The sequence below is a fragment of the Aspergillus chevalieri genome, chromosome 6 (genome assembly GCF_016861735.1).
Source record: "Aspergillus chevalieri M1 DNA, chromosome 6, nearly complete sequence".
NCBI lineage: Eukaryota > Fungi > Ascomycota > Eurotiomycetes > Eurotiales > Aspergillaceae > Aspergillus > Aspergillus chevalieri.
In genome coordinates this window covers 1,738,002-1,762,549 of record NC_057367.1, presented here as the reverse complement: position 1 = coordinate 1,762,549, position 24,548 = coordinate 1,738,002, and the positions used below count along the sequence as shown (strand labels likewise).

General features: G+C 48.5%; 9 protein-coding genes across 9 annotated transcripts; 3 read left to right on the top strand and 6 right to left on the bottom strand.

The window, feature by feature from the left end:
- Positions 1–75: 75 nt before the first annotated feature.
- hrdA (E3 ubiquitin-protein ligase HRD1) lies at positions 76–2,568 on the bottom strand (the record flags this gene model as incomplete). Its single annotated transcript, XM_043281823.1, has 3 exons — positions 76–2,307; positions 2,375–2,479; positions 2,545–2,568. 3 exons carry the CDS (start codon positions 2,566–2,568, stop codon positions 76–78), a joined length of 2,361 nt encoding a protein of 786 aa, XP_043139264.1.
- A 1,239-nt stretch (positions 2,569–3,807) lies between these two features.
- Positions 3,808–5,577, top strand: ACHE_60627A (putative MFS transporter; the record flags this gene model as incomplete). The annotated part of the gene is made up of 2 exons (XM_043281822.1): positions 3,808–4,059; positions 4,117–5,577. 2 exons carry the CDS (start codon positions 3,808–3,810, stop codon positions 5,575–5,577), a joined length of 1,713 nt encoding a protein of 570 aa, XP_043139263.1.
- A 106-nt stretch (positions 5,578–5,683) lies between these two features.
- On the bottom strand, positions 5,684–7,051 carry ACHE_60626S (Gfo/Idh/MocA family protein; the record flags this gene model as incomplete). The annotated part of the gene is made up of 4 exons (XM_043281821.1): positions 5,684–6,291; positions 6,346–6,493; positions 6,545–6,858; positions 6,919–7,051. The coding sequence occupies 4 exons, from the start codon at positions 7,049–7,051 to the stop codon at positions 5,684–5,686; spliced, it is 1,203 nt and encodes a 400-aa protein (XP_043139262.1).
- Positions 7,052–9,070: 2,019 nt separating this feature from the next.
- On the top strand, positions 9,071–9,547 carry ACHE_60625A (uncharacterized protein; the record flags this gene model as incomplete). Its single annotated transcript, XM_043281820.1, has 1 exon — positions 9,071–9,547. One exon carries the CDS (start codon positions 9,071–9,073, stop codon positions 9,545–9,547), a length of 477 nt encoding a protein of 158 aa, XP_043139261.1.
- A 1,840-nt stretch (positions 9,548–11,387) lies between these two features.
- On the bottom strand, positions 11,388–13,152 carry ACHE_60624S (cytochrome P450; the record flags this gene model as incomplete). The annotated part of the gene is made up of 5 exons (XM_043281818.1): positions 11,388–11,550; positions 11,604–11,773; positions 11,823–12,099; positions 12,157–13,022; positions 13,084–13,152. 5 exons carry the CDS (start codon positions 13,150–13,152, stop codon positions 11,388–11,390), a joined length of 1,545 nt encoding a protein of 514 aa, XP_043139260.1.
- A 638-nt stretch (positions 13,153–13,790) lies between these two features.
- ACHE_60623S (COP9 signalosome complex subunit 1) lies at positions 13,791–15,412 on the bottom strand (the record flags this gene model as incomplete). The annotated part of the gene is made up of 4 exons (XM_043281817.1): positions 13,791–14,777; positions 14,831–15,111; positions 15,177–15,221; positions 15,286–15,412. The coding sequence occupies 4 exons, from the start codon at positions 15,410–15,412 to the stop codon at positions 13,791–13,793; spliced, it is 1,440 nt and encodes a 479-aa protein (XP_043139259.1).
- A 3,104-nt stretch (positions 15,413–18,516) lies between these two features.
- YPT35 (uncharacterized protein) lies at positions 18,517–19,483 on the top strand (the record flags this gene model as incomplete). The annotated part of the gene is made up of 5 exons (XM_043281816.1): positions 18,517–19,017; positions 19,076–19,101; positions 19,155–19,249; positions 19,299–19,356; positions 19,411–19,483. The coding sequence occupies 5 exons, from the start codon at positions 18,517–18,519 to the stop codon at positions 19,481–19,483; spliced, it is 753 nt and encodes a 250-aa protein (XP_043139258.1).
- A 235-nt stretch (positions 19,484–19,718) lies between these two features.
- On the bottom strand, positions 19,719–21,959 carry ACHE_60621S (putative choline transporter Hnm1; the record flags this gene model as incomplete). The annotated part of the gene is made up of 13 exons (XM_043281815.1): positions 19,719–19,885; positions 19,946–20,130; positions 20,185–20,316; positions 20,370–20,427; positions 20,480–20,692; positions 20,742–20,769; positions 20,828–20,851; positions 20,906–21,093; positions 21,159–21,347; positions 21,399–21,575; positions 21,625–21,675; positions 21,723–21,803; positions 21,857–21,959. 13 exons carry the CDS (start codon positions 21,957–21,959, stop codon positions 19,719–19,721), a joined length of 1,596 nt encoding a protein of 531 aa, XP_043139257.1.
- Positions 21,960–22,754: 795 nt separating this feature from the next.
- ACHE_60620S (sn-1,2-diacylglycerol cholinephosphotransferase) lies at positions 22,755–24,260 on the bottom strand (the record flags this gene model as incomplete). The annotated part of the gene is made up of 5 exons (XM_043281814.1): positions 22,755–23,640; positions 23,693–23,814; positions 23,879–24,004; positions 24,067–24,170; positions 24,233–24,260. 5 exons carry the CDS (start codon positions 24,258–24,260, stop codon positions 22,755–22,757), a joined length of 1,266 nt encoding a protein of 421 aa, XP_043139256.1.
- Between the last annotated feature and the right edge of the window lie 288 nt (positions 24,261–24,548).

The window sequence follows — 24,548 nt, the reverse complement described above, 5'->3', positions numbered from 1 at the left end:
CCAGCACTTATTTCCCAGTCTGTAAGAGGGAATGCCCCAAAAAGAATAGAGAGATCGAGAAGGATACTGAAAATATCATGTCTCATCGTCGTCCGCATCCTCTACCGTCACTGCTCGCCCTTTCCCTTTGGACGATGTAGACGACGTTTCATCCACATTCGAAGGGCTCGCTTCTTGCTCACCCTCATCAGCTGCGGTTGACAGACCTTGGACCTTTTCAGTCGGCTGGTATGAAGTCACGCCGTTCCTATCGTTGGCTGGCGATTCGGCAGGATGGCTATCTGGTTCCGCAGTCAACCCAGGCGACCAGTTGGGCAGGCTTTGGGTAGTAGCATTGTTAGATGCTTCGGTGTCCTCGTCCCTTCCGCCTTCACTCTCCAGGTTCGACGAAGGAGGCTCAGAAACAACTGGGACATGCAACGTTGAGGAAGAGGGTTCTGGCGAAGTATTTGTGGCCGGTTCTGGTGCACTGTGTGGGGTCGCATCGGTATTTCTCTGCTCTCTCTGTTCGCCTGATGGCTGCGCAGCAGAATGAAGAGGAATTAAAGACCAACCCTGAGGTAGGGTAAGGCCATCAGGGAGTCGTGCGTCTCCAGCAGTCATTGGAGTTGCCCGGGGACTCGAAATGAACTGATGACGTGAAGTCACAGTTGAAGGCAAAGTTGACGGTGAGGTAAATGGAGGGGGATTTTGAGAAAAGGCGGGGTTTAAGCCCGGCGTAGTCGCTTGTTGATTTCGAAGCCGCTGCAATTCGGCTTGCAACAATCGTACGACCTGCAATTGGTGTGCTGACAGGCGAAGCTGATCGATTTCATGTATGATCTGTTGCTCCATATGCTGCAACTGGCTTTGCATGTCCTGAAACCTAGGTGTGGCGGAGAACAAGGGCTGAGTGATGGGTGTAGGTGTCTGTGCGGCGACTGGCGTAGGGGCCTGCGCGGGAGCTGGTGCGGGAACTGCGCCAGCTGGAGGTCTTCCAAAACCAAAACCAAAGCCAACCTGTCTTGCACCAGGAGGGATATTTGCTGCCGGCTGCATTGCGGCATTGCCATGGTGTATTTGTTGCTGGAGGTTATGGAAGACATCTCCCCGGCCAGCACCAAACCCGATCCGGAATGGCCCAAACTGATAAATACGGGCTCTGGGCAATCCGCCTGCTCCATTGCCTTGGTTTCCCCCAGGAATGTTTTGCTGGGGGGCATCCTCACCAGCCTGACCGCGGTTGCGAGGCACGACAACCGGGCGTCGGCAGGTTGGGCAATTTTGCTGCCGTTCCAGCCAGCTCCGGAGACAGGCAAAATGCAAGATATGTCCGCATGGAAGTTTCTTTGGACGCAGCCGTTCAGGAACCCGTCGCGCGCCAGGTCTGCCCGGCTGGTCTGGCTGCCATGGTATCATCTCTTCGCGGCAAATGATGCAAACATCTTCTCCTGTGACCTCCTCTGTTGTCGCATCTGGATACCGTTCGTTCATATCCCGGGTGGCGTTGCGATAACGAATGAAATCCATGATCCGTCGACCAAAGGAGCGAATCGTGAGAACCACATCACGGAGGATATGAATAGGCAACCCGTAGAAAGTGAAGAGTATGGCGAAAAACGTGAGGTACACGATCAACTTGAAGAAATCGGTAACCAAATCAAGGTAGAAGACCCAGCGTCCTTTCTCTTCCCATCCCGGAATATCTAGTTCCATCTCATCGATGTCGTTGTCGTCGGGCAAATTGGTCACGTTTTCTCCTGTTTGAGCTTCCTGCTGAGTGGCTTCTTCTCTGGCAGCACGAAGCTCTGCACGTCGTTCCTCAATCCTCGCGAATTTCTGTTGCTGCGTGACGTAGATTTCCACCAACGAAATGCCGTACCTAGCCGCAGTCGAACACGATAGAATACTCAAGATGGCGAACTCGAAACCGAACATGACCATCATATCTGGACGAGCCTGCTCGAGCACGGTATGGACACAGTATCGCAGCATAAACGAGTTGAAGAGAACCGACAAGACGAGAGAGGCCGTCAGCCGGGTATGGAATACGCGGGGATTCGCCGGTGGTTGCTGCTCCAAATACTCCACGCGACCTTCACCAATCCATCCCCAAACCTTTCCGACGAGCAGACAGATGAACATCACCAAGAACCAGCCCCCCAGCTCTCCCCGGAATATTGTCATGGCGAGACATGTCTCCGTCACGGCAAACCACGCCTTTTCGTAGAGCTGTTCGGTTTCAATCGGTCGCAAGGGTCCGTAGAGGAGTCGCTGAAGCCAGTAAAGGAGGAAACCAACGATCAAGAGGCAGAGGTTCGTCAAGATCTGAGTAAGACATGGTCAGAATAAGATTCCCGGTGGTGGAAAAACGGCAAAGTTGGGGAACACCTACCATGAGATTGGCGCTGCTCTGTGACAGATAGACACAGGCAGAGTAGAAATTTGACCGCTGATGCAAGGCCTTAACAAAGACACCAGCCGCCAGAGCCACAGAGGCCTGCGACGAAGTCAGTATCCCATTGAGACCCTAATGAATTATACAGGGGGAGGGGATCAACTTACCCCAGTATACGCGGCTAACCTCATGATCGGAGACTGGAAGACGTGGGCAAAAAGCCCAATGTCATTGACAAAGGGAAGGTTAAAGAGCCAGCGATTGTGTCCAGAGCACCTTCATGAAGCTGGACAGAAAGGATCAATAGAATGCAGACAAGGACTGAACCAAGACAGGATCGCGTGTTCGAATGGTCGTTCTGGACAGCTATGTCTCTAGCTAAACTCGGCCATCTTACGTCAGCGGATAAACGCTCGGCTATTGTTCTTCCCCGCGAGGAATTTTCAACAATAAGAATGGACTGAGTGAATGCTCCAGAAGCCAAAGAGATCGTTCTGTGAAAGTCGGATGACACCCGGGGAGGGTTCAACGGCTTGCAATCGTACAGTAGACATACTACTCTGAGCTTGTCCGTTGTTGTTCAGCCAAGTCAGCGCTCCGCCGGCTGAACAAAAATAAGCCTCCGCATTCCTGTTCTATAGCAAAGTACACTCGCCGGAAGACCTCTTCACAGATTTTTGAGGTCCAGATAGGTCAGATCGTCGGCCGCTTTAGGTCTTTCCCGCAACCCAAGTGACTGCCGTACGGCAAAGTGCGGCCGCCGTCCTCATGCGGCTGCAGAAGCTCCACTGTCCACAACAATGCTTTGTCTTAAATCTCCTTCTTACATTGGTGACGCTCGGAGGCTCAGTAAGAACTAGTTCGTCGTTGCTCAGAATTGACAAGGGGGAGGCCTCTCTTGACAAATACTGAGTTTCGCTGCTTCTGGGTGAGCAGGTATTGCATGACATGACAAGTCATGACAATTGAAAACAGGATATGTGGCGACCATGACAACGAACGATTACTTTCTAATAGTAACTATTCCGTACAGGTCTTCCGATTGTATACGAGACAGAAGCCACCACTGATTGATAAAGCGGCAATGACATCAATACCGATAGCGGCAAGCGCTGATAAGATGAAATTGTGTAGACAGCTCCGTTACTTTGAGCATTCAATGTTAACTATTCCCACAAAGCAGTCGATATAATACTAGTCTAGAGCTTTATTTCGTATTTCGTACCTCCTAATGCTAGCAGCCATCGTTCAGGCGATTGTCGATCCTGGCAGTCATGTGACCGACGACGTGTGTTAAGCATCAGCTGCGCCGATAACTCGAAATCTTTGATATAACTCCGGAGCTGAGCTCTGCCGTCAAGACACATTTCTAATCCACGAGCACAAGAATACTCAAGTCATTCAGAATTGGATATGATCCGGATGCAGTAATGGCTTCGCAACGGATCTTGTTCACCGCGTCCCGGCTCCAGACATTGACCTACTTGCTCGCCGTCTGCCCATTCTCCATCGCGTTTCTGGTGTTCATCAATTCATCAATTTCATTTGTGGTAACTGACCTAATTGGACTCCATAATGGCGAAGGCGATGTGGTTGGGACCTTGGGCTTTGCCGATGAGCTGCTCGCACTAGCAGCATGCCCGATATGGGGTGTTCTGTCCGATCGTATCGGTGTCCGCCATGTAAGTACATATTCACATTAATATTAAGATTGTAATCTCACATATTTATTGTGCTAGGTGTGCGTCGCTGGATATGCAATCGTAGCTCTCGCGTTGGTTGTGTTTGTCCAGGCAAAGAACATTTACCCACAGCTACTTCTAGGCAGGCTACTGTTTAGCGTCGGAGGCTCTGCGGTCTCGACAATGGTTACTGCCGTCCTACCAGTCGTCACTGGTAGTACTAGCAGGACGCAGGAGTACCAGAGATCGCTGTCTTCTGATTCAACACTTACACCTGACCAGCCAACGAGCCTCGATGTTACAAGACGACCGAATGAATCGAGGGCCGTCACAGGCTCGCCATCTTCTCGACTGGCAGGTTTTGTGGGTACCTGCGCTGGATGCGGTGCCCTCGTGTCTCTGGTCCTCTTTCTTCCTCTCCCAGAACGCTTTCAGAAATCAGGTCTGTCTCCACCTGAGGCCATACGAAGTAGCTACTACGCCGTCGCCGCTGTAGCCGTTTCAATCAGCATTTGTTGTCTTTTTGGCTTGAAGAACTTGTCCGGAGAAGAGGAAAAGGGATGGAAATCATTTTTGTCGGCTTTCCGACATCAATCGCCCGAGGCTGGACAGCAGGGATACCAAAACGATACTCTCTCTCCACTATCTTACTGGAGACAACTGAGCACTGCAGTTGCTTTAGGCTTTCAAGACCAAGAAATACTCCTGGGTTATGTCGGCGGCTTCGTCGCACGGGCTTCGTCAGTGGGGATATCGCTCTTCATTCCCCTCTTTGTCAATCACTATTACCGAGCGGCAGGTCTTTGCAATAGCCGTCCTTCCAAGGAGATCTCCGCATCTGACATGGGCGACATCAAGAAGTCGTGCTCAGAGGCCTATATATTGGCGTCGATCTTGACCGGAGTTTCGCAGCTAGTCGCATTGATGGCTGCTCCCGCATTTGGCTTCCTATCCGAGAAGTCACGGCGTTATCATTTGCCCCTTCTCTCTTCCGCGTTGTCAGGTATTGTTGGTTACTTGGCATTTGCATTGATGCCCAGTCCTCAATTCAAAGGTGATGACGGCAACGCGGGAGTGTTCGTCTTGATGGCTTTGATCGGTATCAGCCAGATTGGGGCTATTGTTTGCAGCTTGGCTGTCTTGAGTAATGGGATTCTGAGAATCAGTGCTGGAGAAAAGGTCCCCGGACAGGACTATGAGCAGGAACGCGACCAACAGCCAGTCGACGAGGCGGACAGAGACCCCAATGAGGTTCAGCCCTTGCTGGTAGGATCTGGGGAACAAAATGGTCAACAGCAATATTCTCAACTCAAAGGGTCGATTGCTGGCGTGTATTCACTTTACGGTGGAGCTGGTATCCTTTTGCTCACCAAGCTTGGTGGGTATCTCTTTGATACTCTGGACTCGGGGTCTCCGTTCTATCTCATGGCTGCATTCAACGCCGTCCTATTCGTGGCGGGGATAATTTGTGGTTTGGTCAACAAGGCGAGGTCGACCCAAGGTCAAGTGGCTCCTTGATACTCGACATACACTATTAGGTCACCTTGACTGAATTTGGTTGATAACAAATACACTTGCCATTATGACTGATGAAATATTTGGACTACTTAAATTACCTCTGAATCTATTTACCCTTCTTACTCACTTCTTTACCCGGCCTAACCGGCAACCCAGCCGCCCGATACATAGAATCAATACTCTCCATCTGCCAAACGCTATCTTGATTCGCGACCCAAAAAGTCGGCGTCTTCCCCTTAACTGCATCCACAAATGCCTCCAACTGCCACCGATACGTACTCCAGTAATGATTACCACCTTTCTCCCCAGTACTCGTAGTCACCTTTCCCCAAAGCGGTCCACCGGAGTACTGCTTGAGGGTCTTTGTCTCGCCAGTCGTCTTTTCCACGATAGAGATGTAGTGGTATAAGTGCGGCATCATCGCGTTGTAGAAGAGGATGATTGCTTTCTCAGTCTCGACTTCAATGGAGGGTAGTTCCCAGAAGCGAGGGATTACATAGCCGAACTTGTGGCGCGCCATGTCTGTATAAATTCGACTGTGGACGTCGCCGCCGTTTGGCGCTTCGAAGTCGAGATGTGCGTACATTGCTTCGTCGACGCGAGGATCGCCTCTTGAGGGACGCACGCTGACGGAGACGATTTGCTTGGGTGTTGACGCGTGAAGCGCATAGCGAGTAAAGGAGAGAGCGTATGTCATGTCCATCAATGACCCGCCTGTACTTATTAGCTTTGTTCACAATTATGAGATGGGAATGAGGGGATGTATACCCCCCAGGTCGAACTTCCACCGGATATCACTACCCGGAACAGCAGGACTAGCAGTCATAACCGCATTAGTCCGGAGAATGTTCCCGTACTTCTTCGAATCCAACAACTGGCGCCACGCATGCGCTGCAGGATGGAATTGCCAATGGAACTAGTCAAGTCAGCGCTCCATCCCAACCGCATACTAAATGAAACAACGTACAGCCTCCTCAAGAACCAACCCCCTATCCTTCGCCAACTCCATTAACTCTTTCGCCTCTGCCGCATTAGACGTAAACGGCTTCTCGCAAAGCACATGTTTCCCCGCCTTCAACGACTTGGCCGCCCACTCATAATGCAATCCGTTGGGCGTGGAAATATATACAAAGTCAATCTCGGGATCGTCGAGCAGATCTTCGTAGGAGCCGTAGGCTTTGGTGAATTTGTATTGCTCTTTGGCTTTTTGAGCTGTGGAGATGTCACGCGAGGCGATTGCGTAGAGGATTACGGAGGGGTGCGATTCGGCAGGGTGGATTACTTGAGTGACAATCAATATGTGGGTTGTATTAGTAGTTAATGAGGCGATGAGAAACTCACGTGCAGCAGCGTTAATTTGCGCTGAGGAGATTACTCCCACTTTCAGCGCTTCGGGGGATTTGCTCGGTGTCGGGTGGAGGCGGGTGTAAATGTATTGGTGGAGGAATGTAAATGCTTGGACGATGAGGGCCATGTTTCTTTTGTGGAAATATACACTATATTATACAGAACTTACATTTGAAATTTGAAATTCTATAGAAATAGATATGGCGACTGGGGTAGTTATAGGGTATCATTTTGGTGTTAACATCATGACGTTAAGACATCGTCAGTTGCCTCTCGAGGTATTTTGGTTTCCATTTCCTTACCAGGTAAGTTTACCAAGATGTAGGAGGTTGAGTACTCTAGCCTACTTGCATAGAATTTAATGACTTGCCATTCGGAAATGCATCATCAATTACTGGGCGCATTCTTAAATTAAGCAATACCAGACCGTTGGCGAGCAAATGCATTTTATTCACCGGCTGAATTTCGACTTTATGGACACAACACAGTCCATGACACCAGCTGCAAATGAAGCTCTATACCGCCCTCCTGGATTCTTATAGTCACTCTGCAACTTCTTCAAAGCACTGTAATCTTGCCTACCCCTTTGACTATGCCAAATCCAGTCTGTCAATGGTTTGAACCGTGGAGAAACAATCTCAGACAGACCATCCATACCCCCATAACAACACCCTGAGTGAGCAAGTGCTGATAATTGGTCCATATGATGAGCCCATGAAGCCGTCTTGAGCTCGGTATTTTGCAAAAGAACATGCATTTCCGACTCTACCAGACTCTCGAAGGTCGGCACCAAGCAGTTTCTTAGGTCTGTTGGGACGCGACATATGGCGATGGCTTTTGGGAGTGCAGACAGTGGTGCGAATCGTGTATCTTGTGTTGGATCGGTCCAGCTTGGAATTGGCGCAAGGCCTGCAAATTCAGCCGAATAGATTATGATCCACGGGCGTACAAAATTGGGCTCGGAATTTGCATCTGTTTGTCGCAGTGGGAGTTCATATATAGGCGCGCCATGGTGGAATTTGCGACGGTCGCGGTACTGAGTGGGTGAAGAATATTGTCCGCGCCAGCTAGTAAAATCCATATCAGGTGGTCTTGGGCTCTCATCGGGGATTGAGGGAAGGAAGCCATTTGATGTGAGGATGGTAAAGGCGCGCTCTTGATCCGCGTCATTCACGATTAATTCAATATCCTACAGCTTATTAGCAACTGCCAGGTATGAACTGAGTAGACGAACCAAAGGAACGAGCTCCCCGTCGTATAGAGCTGATGCATGAAGTCCCCATAGGGCTGCTGGTACTCCATTTTGTGAAAGACTGGTAGCTAGTATTGCTGCTGACTCGACGCCAGAAGTATTAATATCTCGAATTCTTTGTCGTGAAGAAAACATCATAACAACTGGTCAGACAAATCAGCACTCCGTGGTAAGCAGAAGGGATTACCCGAGGCGGTAATGTGGGGCGGTGGGATTAACCTGGCATATGGCAGCTCCACTTGGCCCGATCTAACCGGCAACCTTATTGTATCTCAACAACATCTCTTCATCTAGCGAAGGAAAGAGTCGCAGGCATGGGGATTTTTTCACAATTTCAAAATATAGCGCTTGGATGGTGGTACAACATCCCTCTGCCAACAGGCGAGACTGATGCAACACCAATTCCGCAGTGCTAGCATGGCTTTGACCAAGCATCAGACAAATGGATTCCACTCAACCCCACCGCTTCCCCTACCACGGATCGAAACCCCAGGGACTACAGTAATCTAGCAGGCGGCTCGGAATTTGGGCTGATTACGTGGAATATCGACGCCAGTTCCCCCGCGCCTGAGACCCGAATCTCTGCCCTCTCACACATACAGAACCTGACCACACCACCGGACATCGTTTTCCTACAAGAAGTATCCTGACCTGCACTACGGACTATACTATATACACTATGAATTCGGAAACAGTGGTATTCAAACGAAGCGGACGATACAAATTGGGATAGCAAGCCTTTGTGAGCATGGCACTCGTGTCAAGAGCACGGTTCTGCAACCCAAGATCTGCTGCTAAGCATATGGCTACTATTGGTCCATTTGGCGGGTGAAATATCCTAGCCGCTTTGGGCGTGATGCTCTTTGCTGCGATATTCTCTTGCTTTCACTTGATATGACGCAGGATGTCTCCCATATTCGGTTGATCAACGTGCACCTGGACTCTCTTCCTGTGTCTCCCTCTCTGCATCCTCAACAGCTCCCTATAATGGCCTCTTATCTACGTGCTGCGGGCCATATCTTGGTGGCCGGTGATTTCAATCCTGTTCTACCAGAGGACCAGACGCTGGCCAGTGCGAATAGTCTCATTGATGCATGGACCGAGCTGTGTCCAAATGAAGATGGAATTACTTGGGGGCTTGATACTGACATACCTTTCCCCCCAGAGCGAATGGACAAGGTTGCGCTGATTGGAATAAAGCCTTTTCATGTCCAGGTCATTCGACCAAGTACATTTGCTACAGGCGCTTTAAGCGGCGTGGATGGTGAGCAGGTTGGCCTTGGAAAAGAAGGAGGGAGGGAGAGACACGAAGGAAGTCTTCAGATACCATGGAGTGATCATTCTGGGCTTTTATGTGGTTTTCGACTATGAGCTATACAGATAATCGATAAGGCAAACTTGGTTGCCTTCTACAATGTCAAATAAGTATCTTCATTATGAGATTAACTTTTCCTATAGGAGAAAGCATCTGAAATTATTCAGATAATACCCCACAGGCGAGTCAAAGTCCTGAGCAAAAGCAAATCAGCATCAAGTTTCCATGGTTGACGCTATAATGACTACAGATAAGTCACAAGTAGGTCCATGTCTTCCTGGACCATTCATTCCCCCTGGTCTTTTCAAAAAGGCTTCGCGAATCCACCCAAAGAAGAAGAGCGGAAGGACGTAGCCAAGAGCAATAACCAGAGTCTTCCCAGCTTGCCTCAAGAAGCCATCAGCAGCGGAAGAAGCAAATTTTGCAATGGTTGACAAGCATGAATTTGCACCGGTATCATGTCTCTTGAAACTCTCTTGCAAATGCTTAAACTCAACAAAATCTCCACCCATTTTTCGAGACCGCCAAATCCAGTTCGCCTACAGCACAAAGTGAGAATCAATGATTGCCCGGTAAACCTTCTAGCCCCTAGGATAATAACGAGACCGACTAAGTGCTGTCAGCTGAGCCATATGCGGTCCCCATGTAATCGTATGATAGGAAGGCTCATGTAGAATGACGTGCATCTCCGACTCGACTAGGTGCGGAAAACTTGGTATCAGGCAACTTGATAGTTCGGAGGGGTTTTATTCCATCTCTACCAGACAATGATGGATAGTCGCTGCAGGCCCCTATAAGCTTCACTGACTTACGACAGGAATACTTCTCGTCCGGCCGATATCACGATCGCCGTAAATTCCGCCACGGAGCTCCCATCTACAAAGTTCCGCCTCAACCACCCGACTCTGATTCTGAATATGGCTTCTGTACACGCATATTAATCATCCTCTGCTTTACCGAGTTTGCTGGTCTTGCACCGCTTCCAGCGCCAATAGAGGATATAAGATCCTTCCCTTCTACATATAATTCACGAAATCCACTGTATGTTCCATTGGCCACACTATCGGCGGTTGCAAGAGAAGACCATTTCCATGTGATGTAAGGATCGTGAAGGCACGCTTTCGGTCCTTTTCACACACAAGTTCGATGTCCTGCAAGTAGAGATGCATCAGCATTTATTCATAGTCACGGAACGAAAAACAGGAAAAGACGAGATACTGAAGGAACAAGATTTCCACCATACAGGTTTGCCGCATTTAGGCCCCAAAGCGCCGCAGGTACCCCAGCCTGCGAAAGGGTGCTGGCGATGAGTGCTGCGGATTCAACGTCGAGTTCTTTGATATCAGTGAGTTTAATCGGAATCAGAGGCACATCAAGGGTATATTGCAATATCAGTAAGTGTAAATGTCGGTTGCAGTCGCTTTTGGGGTGATAAAAAGTGTATACACACCAACCATGAGGCAAGCATACCCTAGGCGACCACCAAGAAATGGACTATAGAAGAAACAGTTGTCCTCTAACATAGGCACAAATGAAACAAGAATGACGTTTTTCAATTGCTTCGATCTTTTTTATGAATACGTTTCGCATTTTACTCCAACTACCACGGGAGTTCCACAGGAGACAAGACAATACTGCTAGTGAAGTGATATAATCAATTATAAAGAACACCAATGGCTACAATCTATCGTTTTCCTTGAATAGGACAATAGCGAATGGCTAAAGAAAAGGTGCTCTAAATCCAAACTTATAGGTCTATTGAGAGTTTATTCCATTCTATTCACATGCTTCGAACCATCAACAATAATGGAAAAGACCGCAGGAGACCAACTCAGCATTCATGTCTCATGAAGGGCTTGACTGAATCGGTAGCCAAGCCTAATTCCCGCGAAATGTTTAGGTGCTCGAGATCCTCTCCTTCAAAGTAACCCAAAGCGCCGGTTTATCCCAAAGAAAATATGACTCCTGGTCAATCCAGTCGGTACATTCAGACCGCAGCTCGACGTTGAAGTTGTACAGCAATTTACAGAGAATAAGACGGACTTCGCTGTATGCAAGACTGCGACACCTATTAGCATATTGCGGATCATTGCGAGGACATGTGTGACAAACTTCTTGCCCGGACAATTTCTAGGCCCAAGGCTAAATGGCTGAAGAGCAGTCCTCTTGTCATCGTCGAAGCGAGGATCTATTCCTAGCCATCGTTCAGGGATGAAGTCGTCGGGACAGGCAAAGTTGGATGAGGAATGGAAAGAAGCGTATTGATGGCATGCAACGATGGTCTGGTTGGTCAGCTTCATACAGCCAGACAGAAATGGGGCGACAGCATACATTTTCGGGAACAAAGTATTCATCGATTGTGGCGCCCCCTTTTGGAACGATGCGGCGTAACCCAGCTGCAACGGGTGGATATAATCGTAGTGTCTCTTCAATTACCGCGGCCAAATATGGGAGTTTTGAGGTTTTGCTCATCGTGATATCTTGATCACCGGTGAGAAAGGAGCGGACCTCCTTTGTGAGCTTTTTCAAGGCGGTTGGGTGTCGACAGATGTAATAGACACATCCGGAAAGGAGTGTAGCCGATGTTTCACTACCGGCCAAGATCAACCTGTTTTTGAAGTAAGCAATCAAACACGAATTAACGAGAGTGTATCGAGTAACGCACATCAAAGCATTCGAATGCACCTCATCCCGACTCATAATCTTCTCAGAACCGCGATAAACACCCGGCTCCTCACTCAACCCGCCTTTTAAAATCGCAGACATAAAATCCGGCCTGCTAGTCTTATTCGCCAGGCGACGATCGGCTTTCATGGCACTCAGATTGAAATGATCGAAAGCTTTCTGCATCAACCTCTGCGGGATCATCTTCACCAACAACTTCTGCGCCCAGGGAAACTGCCCAGCAACAATGAGATAGGAGCCCTGCTTGATGGACTTGAAAATGACCCCGATCCACGGATGCAATTCGCTATCCTGAAGACAGTTAAACGATTCCCCAAACGTAAGCTCACCAGTGATATCAAACGTAGCGAAATTCATCCACTCCTTAATATCGACCTTCGCTTCTCCACTCCCCTTCTCAACCTCACCAGTCAACCGCTCGATAAGCGTATTCACAAACCCCATAATGAGACCTTCCTGCTCTCTCAGCGCCCGATCTGAGAATCCATACGATAGCAGCCGCCGCTGCCTCGCATGAACATCATCCTCCACCGCGACAGAAACAGGTTCCACCCCGTTAACCGGTAAGGGATAGTAACTCCGGGCTTTGGGAAAACACTTCCCAGAACGATTGTTATAGATGTCGCGGAAGGCCTGGGGTGTGTTAAATGCCAATTCATTCGGCCCAATCCGCACTGCTGGACCGTAGCGCTCGTGTAGCGCGGTGACGTCTAAATGCGAAAAGCCACGCAGCATCGACAGCTGCGCTGGAATGCGCGAGACTTTCCATAGCAGTGGTCCTGGAAAGCGCTTCAGACGCGTCCAGTAGAGGTTGTAGATAATTGTGTAGGAAATCCAGATTAGGCCCTGTAGTACGGAATAGTTTAGCAACAACTCATGGACCTTGGTGGCGGAACGGTATACTTACCAGAATCCCTGCTAGGTTGATACACCAAGACTTAACGCCAAAAGCAACGCCCACCGTTGAAATGTCCATGCTGACCGATGTATGTCACACTAGTATTTGTGTAAGAAAGCAATTCAAGTCACTTGCAGAAATGGCATGCAGCAGCGTCCGGATATCCCACCATGGCCTGTGGTTTTCTTTTCCTGGTCGTCGTTCTTTCAGTACTGGTCGATCATGCTGTCTGGAAGATCATCGACTAGTAACTGGCCTCGCCTTTTTCTCTTTCTTTATTCCTTTTTATCTCTTTGATCATCTGAGTCAGATGAAGTGAGGAATGAAGGATGGGATATGTCACTGCGGTCGGGTTGGGCGAGTTGCGGTGTTTACTCGGGGATTATAAGCATACAAGTACAAGACAACGCAGAGATGGGCTTAGCAGTCGGCGAATGACGCATACGTCAAAAGCATACGAAGACAGCGAATAACCGCAGATAAAGTAAAAAACAGATCGTAGAATTGTACCGGCAGAGTGTGGCTTTTTGAGCAGAACTGGCGGCTAAGCACCAGTCAAAATTACACGCGGCGATGATCGTCGGTCAATCTTTATTTTAAGAAAATGCCCACTTTTTCAGGAACAAATAATTTATTTTCTTTCTTTCTTCATCATCTCATAAGCCATGGTTTTCATATCTGTCATCATCTATCTAGTCTACTCTGTTGGGTCCGAATTACATCCGCGCGTATTTACCCTTACCCCCAGCCCCTGCATTCTGGTCAGCGGGCGGCCGGACTTCCAGTCCAGCACGAATAATGTTTGTCCGGAGCAGTCGCAAATGAGCTTCCCGCGTGTAGCTTTCCAAGCTTTCCAATGCTGCCGCTTGCACTTCCGTGCGCAGGTCGGTCTGGTTGGAGACAAGGACCATCTTCTCCAGGTCAATGCGCCCGTCCAGCGTGCCGTCCTCAATAAGCCGGATCAGCTCCTTGACAAAAGAGGAGTTAGCTTCTGTAGGTAACGGCTCGCCCGCGACGGCTGCGGGGGCGAAGATCTTGGCCATAGAGTCGAGAGTCACACGGTTGAACGGGACGACATATTGTTGTATGGACTTTGTTCGGATGCGCGAGATCAATAAGTTGATATGTCGCTGCAGGTGAATGTCCAGGAGATAGTCGGCCCGGTAGGCTTCGAGAATCTCAAGACATGGCCTGAATTTGGAGTTGCAAAAGAACGATATGGCACGGCGAATGTGGGGTTCTAATTCCAGAAAATTACGGAACGAGGTGTTATCAAGCACTTTGCGCTGGAGTTCATTTCGGTCCATGGAAGCAAGTGCGCACAGTCCGCCATACACAGCCACATCGTTGGGGGAAATGACCTCGTTATATGAGTCCCCTAGAGTCGATTCGGTAGACAGGAAACTGTTTGCCGCATCCAAATACGCATCCAAGTGTAGTTGAGACAGCCCGAGTGCAGCGGACATCTTGGGCTTGTTCTTCGTCTGTTCCTCCGGCTTTGATTGCAGGTTGCGCAGTCGCTGCACGTTCGACTGCACGCTCAGCCAATCCCCTCGTTCGATCGCCACGTTAGTTATTTTGAGCAACATTGAAGCAATGTGAGTAGGCGTCGTGCAGTAGTCTCTCATCCGAGTGTATGCTTTTGAGGCAGATACTTGATCACCGATTTGATGATAGTGCTGGCCCAAATCCTCATTGCCCATCTGTACCAAGGTTAGCACCAACAGATTCAGACGCAGGGAGCAACCACCCATACCCTAATGCTCTCCTTGATCAAATTATTCTTATACCCTTTAAGCTCGTGTTCCAATCGGTCCGTTTCAACCTTGACGACTTTATGCATATGCTCGACCCAGTCGATGTCGCGTTTCGCTTCGCTTTCACCCGGCGCAACCTGCGCGAGTGCTGTAACTGCCCGTTCATATCTCGAAATATCCTTGCCCGACTTGGCCTCGGAGACAGCGGCTTTGAGGGCTTCTGTGGAAAGATGCGTGGAACATGTGCCGATGAGATACAGGCGATCGAACCTAGTCCTGCCTTTTAGATCGGGAGGTGTCAGCTCTTTGCAGCACCACCGCCTCAGAAAAGTATATGTCACATACCAGTGTAGTTCGAAATGTACGACTCAAGTTCAAATTTGGGCGGATCTGAAAGAGAAGCCGTCAGTCTTCCTTTCTATCCCCAACCCGCAACACCCAATACTGAACATACCGTCGACCTTGACGTAAGGCATAACATCGGATAAGATTCGACCTTGACTATCGAAGCCAGCGGCTTTCTGCCCCAGGCTAGCTCCCGATTGTGACGCCTCGAAAGCGTCCGGTAATGTGGAATCCATCTCGTATGCTCGGGCACGTCCGACAGTCGATCCAAGTGGATATGAGATGAGAGCGCCAGTGTAGGTTAAAATATATCACAGAAGCCAGGCTAAAATTAGTTTGTTTCTTAGTCGTCACCAAAATCCCGTCGAATGGTTATCAACACGTCAGAACCCCTCGTCAACGAGGCAGTTTTGTCGTTCCTTGGCGGGTTTCAGTGCTAGGGGGATGGTATCTCAAGCTCCGTTTAATTTTATTCTGATAAATGGTCTCTGGAAAAAGCGACAGGCTCAAAAACACAATGCTATGGGAGGATGTTGGAGTGGAGAGCGGACAAGCAAGCAGTCATCATCAGGATTTAGCCCGATCAATCTTTATTTCAGCTCACCGCCCTCCTCACCGCCAGCGGGCATTCATCACCGTAGCAAACAGAACCCTAACATATATTAATTTGCAAGTCGGGGATACCCCTGTTACGCAAGCCGACTTCAGGGGAAACCAGTGAGAAAATGGATTTTACGTATCGAATGTCAATGGCTAAGCTACTTTCAATCCTTTTCGTCTCCGATCTGGCATCCGGGTTCTGGTCTGCCATTGTATATAACTTGTTCTCAAATTTTGTTTTGCTTGCTTTCGTAATACCTCAATCTCCAATATAAGAATAGTACCGTTCGGAGTCGATTCCTTGATAATATAATTTACGTACTATTCTCAATCTAAATACTGCTTTTCATTAAGTATATATGTCAATAAGAATCGAAATCGTAGTCATGTTCTAGTCGCCACGCGCGGGCCCGGGAATTTGAGAAAGATCAATATTGCAGCTAGATATACTTGCTCGGTCGTGTCAAATCGTCGAGAAAATCTCATCATATTCCAATCACATCCGCCGAGTTATACTCTGTACCTGTGGATCCTGGCCCTTTGGCGTCGGCGTGATGGAGTACTCTGTTGGAGATAGGGCGCTATAACTTGTGAGTCAATTATCGTCACCAAAGGAGAAGAAGTATATATTTGGCTATAATATAGAGATACTTACTACGCTATGTCCGTGTATCTCGGGCAACTAAGGCCGGCGTCAGTTATTTCAATATGGCAAGAAAAGAGAGCATAGGATGTGCGTACCCGACTGGAGAATTCCTAGACTTTTTATAAGCGAATGTTTTAAAGGCAGTATGTTAGTAGTGATGTAAGCTCACTGAGGACTGAAACTCGGCCTCCCTATTTGCAAACTCTGGATTTGACCCATTTACCGGGAATAGCTTACTGGGGTGAAGCTTTGATGAGCGCAAAAGACGACGCATCAATGGAAGCCACTTCAGTACCTCTGAGAACCATTGATGGATGCTCTGAAGAAAGACCAAGACAAACTCACTCGGCAGTCTGCTGGAAGTACGGAGAGGTGCGATCGCTAATCTTAATATCGACATCGGACTCCGCATCCTATAGGAGAGAAGATATATCAGCATTACTCGCGGACAAAGAAATATTCCAGAGTACTTACCAACTTCAACACTTCACCCGCTCAATTTCATAGTATGCAGCACCCCAGTATCTGTCCGATGCCTCGAAACGACCCTTCCTTCGACGATACAACCGGGCTCGCTGATGATTACGCATCGAAAGCGGCGAGAGGTGAATAATTGCAGGGCTCATCTATTGCGGTTGACTTACCACAATATGACCCTGTTAGAAAGCATTAGCACAGGTCTGGAGAGAATCGCGACAAAGGACACACCACCGTCTTAAGCCCTTCACGGAGGGGACAGCGAAGCATAAGGTGACCGATTTCATCGCAGAAGTAGCAGGTCCTCCAATCCTAGACCAGGTTATTTAATTCGGCCCTCAAGCTGCGCCTCGCTGCATGTGGGAAAGCAATTGTTCAGTACATACAAACAGACGGACCATGATGAGGGAAGAGGATTAGGGCAAGTAAGCCACTGTAAGTCAGAGTAAATATCGATGGAGTCAGGTTGGATGGATGACCTTGAGGATGGACGGAGGAGAAGGTAGAATGGTTGTGGGAAGGATATACAGCTGACATGGGCGCCGACACTCAGAGCTACAGCACAGTGAATGATTCTTATGTCCCTCAGAAATTATTACCTACTACCTGGCAATTCACACCATGGCAGAAGAAAGATTCCTAAATGTAATACATTAGGTTACCTTTTACCAGTGCTATGTATTCAAGGAGACCCTGGTATGTGACGCTAAAGAACACTAATTGAGGTTATTCGTTCGGGCTTTCGGCAGCATATCGACCGGCTCCGATCTATTGATAATAAGACGAATGAGCAACCCATGGGGAAAGGCTGTTGGTACCTTGTTCTCGTGGCTCAATCTTAGGACTTGGTCTATTTCCAGAAGGCTAAACCCTGTTGCTGAATGGACATTGACCTCGCAGCATGATTGCTTGACTGCATCCAACATAGCGCCTACAGACAGGTTTCTTTCCCGCCTTCATGGGCGATTCAACAATCATATCCGACGATGAGACCTTCCAAGTGCTCAATGACAGGGTAAAGCAGATATTCTGAATGATAAAGCACGCTTACAATAAACAATCATGCACTCTGTTTCATTACTCTGAATTCAATGACTCTTATAGTAAATACCTGTGGGGAAAAGACCTACTGGCTTCCGGGAACGGTGTTCCTTGATGAATCTTAGCCTCTTGCTCAAGGTTGAGCATGGGGCTCTGGAGAGCGCATGTCTCGGCGAGGTGAAGCAATTGTTGTGCTCGTAGGCTTGGTACCTTATCCCAAAGGGGAAGTATTACTCCAGCCACCACCGCCACATCACATGAACAGCCACATTCCCCAGATAAGCTGTCAGTCGATTTTCCGGAAGCCCATGTAAAACGATCGAAATTGATTGACTTAGATACTTTTATTGCCGAGAAGTATCAGTCCTTATCCTTGCCGTCTCATCTGGAACTATCGACACGGTTCCTCGTGGGACGCTCCACTGCCAGGTATACACGTCGTCATCGCTCCACCCACACCATTCAGCTATCGAACACCCATCAACGCTTATCGAGTCGCTCGTATCCGCCACGCTAACCCAACTGCACTTCTTGCAGGAACCGCTTCCAACGCATTTACCAGCAACTGTCTAATGGATGGAGCCAGCGCATGAGGAGTCCGGTCCGAAATTTCGGCCGCAACCACTCCGCTCCGTCTCCCCTACACCCTCCGATATCACGAACGGCGACCACGACCACGACCACGTCACCAGCAGCGACAACACTGTCGCCAACAATGACACCTCCACAATGCCCGATTCCGTCCTAGCGACCTCATTGAATAGTGGCGTCAGCATCAGTAATGGCACCGTTCTCCCACAACCAGACAAGACACCTCCGCCGACGACCAGGGACCGCAGCGTGTCTGGAGTAGTTCCGCCATATTGGACTCATTCTCGGAATCCATCGCGGACGTCGCAAATGTCGGTCGAGCAGCCGCTAGGGATTACATTGGAGGACCATACGGCGGATCCAGATTCGGAGACGAGTCGCGGGCTATGGGCGCAGAGTGTCTCTGTCGAGGATCATGCGGTTGTGCAGGGGAAGAGCGGAGTTGGGGCTTATGTGGTATGGAGCTGTAGGATACAGACTCTAGATGTGCGCAATTCACTGTCCGAGAATTGCTTTCCGTTTGCTGACTATGATCTGCTTATAGGGAGGCCCGATTGTCATTCGCATGAGGTAGGTCGCATACAACAACCTCCTCCGGACTCGCGCTGATTGCTTGGACTTAGATACTCGGAATTCGATACCTTACGGCGGCAGCTATTACAGTCGTTCCCACATGCAAAGAATGCACTACCCGCTCTACCACCAAAGAGCGTCCTATGTACGTCCGTTAACCTGTCATGTCTTGTACAGCGGCTGACCAACAATAGTTCGGTTTCGACCGGCATTCCTCGAGTCTCGCCGCATTGGACTAGAATATTTCCTCAAGTGAGTACATGGGCCAAGTCTTGCTTTGCATCTTATATTCTGACGCGACCACAGCTGCGTCCTTCTGAATCCGGAATTCTCTGGTTCCCCAATCGTCAAGGACTTTCTCTTCGGTCGAGTGGGGTAGATTGAACATATATTTGAGAGGTCCTGTATCATGATGCTACGTTATATTGTCTGTCATTGTTATAATATCGCATGGGAGTGATTGGAGCAAGTGTTTGGGGATTCGTTCGCTTTATCGTTGATAGATAATGTTTTATCATCTGTGGTCTTTAGTATGCTCCGAAAGAGCATTTCACGTTCAAAATTGTGGAAAATACAGACATCAATTTGATCCTTTATGTGGCACTCTACCATGTTTACTCCTCGCCCTTTCTGGCCATTGCAGCTACATACGGAGCCTGGTCCCGCTCCTCTCTCGCCTTTTGCATACTCCTCGAATACTCTTTTCCAGCCACAATCCACCACACAACCTCAATCACCAGAAACCCTCCAACGCAAGCGCAGGTATAGTTCATATTCGACGCTATTCATCATCAGCACCAACCTCACCCGCACATGAAAGGAAATAGTAGGATGAACATACCAGTAACAGGCATATAATACGGAAACGAAAAAAAAACAATCGCAAACACCAACCACGCAACGGTAACGATATTCACCGCCATCCCGACTATATACGGAAGGGAAAACGGTCCGCGGTGCATCGTCTTCCGACAACGGAGGACATTTGTTAGGATTGGGATGAGGTAGGCGATGTTGTTTATTGTTCTGGTTTGTTAGCTTATAGTTCTATGAAAAGGAAGAGGGGAAAGGGAAGAATACACTGCGGAACTCATCATGGCGTTGAAGGCTGTGCTTGATCCGAGGTAGATGCAGCCTAATAGGGCCATTATGGTGGTTACTGCTAGTTGGGAGTTGAATGGGGAGCCGAATTTGGGGTTTACTTTGGCCCAGCTAAATTTGTTAGCGAGCATAGCGAGGCACAAGGTTCAGGTTCGAGTTCTCACATTTCGGAGAATGGAAGCCCTCTATCCCGAGCAAAGGCCCAGAAGACCCTTCCTGTACCTATCAAGACATAAGCAAAGCACAATTCGTGAATAACTCGGGGTCAGCTTACTGAGCTGCGACCCAATCATACACGGTCCTAATGCAATCCAGAGCAGGAATACCAATGCAAACGTTCCACTACGACTTTGAGTTGCCTGGCGAAAGATTTCGGCTAAAGGCAGTCCTGTTGGAGAGTTTGCGAGGCTCTTATAGTCTTGCACGGAGAACATAAGACTGAGGAGGTAGGACAGACCGGTTATGAATGCTATGGAGATTGACGAGGCTGCAAACATTAGTGTTTTTGCGTGATGACAGTATTGTGCTTGTCTTACCAAGTGCAATTGGTGCGTTTCGCCCGGGCTATTGGAAAGACGGTCTGTCTTAATGTCCAGATAAAGTAGTCGTATTGGGCACTTACATTTGGTATTTCCTCGGTCACATGCTACAGCCACAGTAGAATTAGCACAGGTTCTAAGATAGTAGACAGAGAACATACCGTAATTCCATCCAGGCCTCCTAGAGAGTATAACGGATTGACGAGCCCCGTGATGAAGCAGATCACGTTATTCTCCCATCCTGTGTTATTTATCCAAGTCTTGAAGACGAACTCGGTGTCATTGTGAGTTGGAGCCGACGCAGCAACAGTCACCATGATAACAAACCATGCTAGCTGTAGGTAGCACACTGAATCATGGCCAAGTGATTAGTATCCGGATCGATTTGAATGACAGATTGAGATTCCATCTCACAAGAGAACTTATTGATTAACGGAATGAATCGATTTCCGAACATGACAATGCTTGACGTGAGGATATTCAGTCCTTGATACGCGACGAACGTCATCCATGGTTGTATGACGAGATCTGTTTCGTACAATGCTATAAGAGACATGAAGTTTGTCGCATATATCAGGTTCGTGGATGCAGTTGTGAATATCCCTTAACAGTATTAGCCCTCTATAAAGGGATGTCAACCGAAGTGGAACTCACACCCAAATACCGTGCTCCAACCAGTTGCGAAACTCAAGATGCTATTGTAGCGTTTTGGTGCGATAGCTGCGATCCAGTGGTACATTCCACCCTCGACAGGATATGCAGATACGAATTCTGCCAATGATGTTGCAAGGAAGGCTTGAAGGACGAAGACAAGAATGAATCCGTAAATCACTAGAGCAGTCAGTCTACTCACTTCTTTCAGCACAGTGATGCTTCCTACATGGCCCAGGACCGCCAGCATCAATTGCAGTGATTAGACCGAGTCCAAGCCCTGGAAAATGTCAGGTTTGTTGCGTATAGTATACCGCGTCAACCTACCGGTCCAAGAAATTGTACAATTGGCAGCGAGACCAATCAAGCTCCATACCGAAAAGTGACGCTTCAACTCCTGCTTGTGCCCTATACTTGAACTATTAAGTGACTATTCTGAAAGGAAACTCCAGTCCACTTACCCATCTGTGCTAACCGTAGCTCATCCGCATTTCGAAATGTCCTATTTTCTGCTTCATCGTTTGCCATCGAAAAAACATCTTGAGTCACACTCTTAGTTTCCATCTTCTCAGACCAGTATAATTATTTCGTACTCTCCAGTGGGTTACTAGGTAATGGAACACACGGTTTATATGAACCCTTATCACCCATACCGCCATTATCTGATGAAGCAGTCCCTCGCATTAGGAATGTTCTAGATATTATCCGGGAGGGGTTGAATCGGAAAGCATTGTGATAAAACAGACTGGGGTGGAGTGTCAGACTGATTGGTTATCTATGCTGGGACACGCCTGTCTCGTGGCTGCATGAGATAATCATCGATAGGAATGCCTTACCCCACAGAGAGAAGCGGGGTTTTCGAAAATAAAATCGACGGCTGGACTTGCTCTGTATATATAGCGTTTCATGCCATCTGGTTTGGGCATTCGTTCAAGATGGTGCACCCCCTATATATTTGATTCTGATCCCACGAAACATTCACATTGCGTATATTTGATTATATCAGTATCGTGACATTAATGATTAGGTCTATATAAATATATTCAGCATCATGAACCTGTCCTGTATATCTGCAGGCTTGCCTCATAAAAGCCATCCACATATCTATCCACAAGAGAACCCATATATCCAGATGCAGCAAGAGCATAATTACAAGACACCAAAAATCTATAGACAAAAAAGAGATCGTATAAAACCGAACCCTGCCGGTATAGGAGGTTCGAGGCTTGTGTGCGCTGAGCGGTTGGACATGTCAGGATTGGTTTGGTATGAAAATTAGGATGAAGACTCAGATTCTGTCGAGCATTTCTTGACAACTGAAAGAGTCCTGGTTATGAACTTGCTGACGCAGGACGAGAATCAATGATTCTTCAATCCGGGTTCCTCCGATCTAAGTTCTGCAAGTTCGTGGTACGCTCTCTCCCTGGCGGCAGACTTATCCTTCCGGATCGTTAAACAGTTGATTCCTAGAAACGTAGTAATCCTGTTGATGACCAAGAACGCCCAGTACATGTACAAGACAAAGGCGAATAAGAGATAAGCACGGAGGTAAAACACCTCCATCCACGCACCGATCGCGGGAAGGCCAATCAGTGGCAAGTTAACGAGAACAGCACCGCCAACGAGCGGAGTAAGGAGCACCGTCCAGAATGGGAACGGCTGGCGCAGCAAGTGGGCGAGGATAATCTTGGTGGTCATACGCCCAAAGACAAATGAGATTGTTGTGCAGTACAGAACCAACCGGTCGTCGGCCAACAGCGAAGAGTATGGCGAGAATAGCCAAGCAATGTTGCAGACAGTAAACACGACCATCGGGAGAATTTCCTTGAAAAGAGGCTTCAGAGGCAGATTCTGCTTCTTCCGAGCATCAATCACATTACAAATGCAGCCTGGAAGGTGCCCCAGGAAGAAACCGGCGAGTAGGATTGGAATCCAAAGGTCCTTCACGGAGTTGTTTCCAAAGATTTGCGGATAAGGCAGTAGGTCGGTGATGGGACGGGACCAAATTTGGGGGCCATAGATTCCAGAAGCAATCATGATCGCGATGGCGATAAGGAGACCTTCAGTAGGTCCGTTGAAGTAGCCCAGATACAGCGTATGTGTGTGATAGGTTTCCCACGTCGAAAAGTACATCGCCAAGCAAGGAACTAGGGCCGTCCATGCACCAAGTTGTGTTGAGCCGAAGCCCATTGCCGCAGTTTCCAACAGACTGGCCATGGTGCAATTGAGCGAGTCAATTCCGTGGCTGTATGCTGTTAGCGTGTTGTGCAACAATAGTGTGGCGAGTATAAACTAACTCGAAAAGCTCTCCCAAACCGCTAGATGTACCTGTCCGGCGTGCTTGTTTACCATCGACATTGTCCAAAGTGGAATACATCCACATGCCTAGTGCAAAGCTGTAATATAGCCAGGAAGGACCCTTAAAACCGCGGAAAGCTCAGCATATAGTCCCAGAAATATCCGGGTCGGAAGATTATCCTTACCGGTCCCACAAGGTCGGGCGTATAGATTTCAATAAGGAGCACGTTTCCGATAATGAAGAAGAACCCCAGAAGAGTAACCATGTTAGGAGCCAACCAAAGCGGCAGCACTTCGACGAATGCATTCCACTGGACACCAATTTATTAGCATCGAAGACGTAGTGTGGATTGCGCGTTTATGAACGCCATACATAGTGTCTCAACACATATCTCGAGATGAACGACTTGTCCACGCTGGAGTATTTATAGCTCTTGAGAGGCATAAGGGCATCGTCCGAAAGCGAATCTTGGGCCGCTACAAGGCACAAAACAGTCAGTTTCGACAGCATAGCCTCCTGAGGCTCTTGGGCGACTGACCTTGGACCTTCCTAAATAACCTGCTCATTTTCCTACCGCTGGGTATGTCCAGTCCGTATAACCGCGAAATCTGAAGGTCGTAGAGTGCAGGGTGTTTCAATCGCAGACTCAGTTCATCGCAGGAGAAAGAGACCGAATTCACGGGAAACCAATGGTACGTCGTCGATGAGAGCTCTGACAGCCGTAAATAAAACAACAACAAAACCCAACCTGAAGAAGGCGTGAACAACAGAAGAGCGCAAAAACTGCCGGTTGAAGTCCGAAAGGAGTCCGCTGTCCTCGGCGATCGCGGGTCACGTGTCGTCCTGCGAAGCTC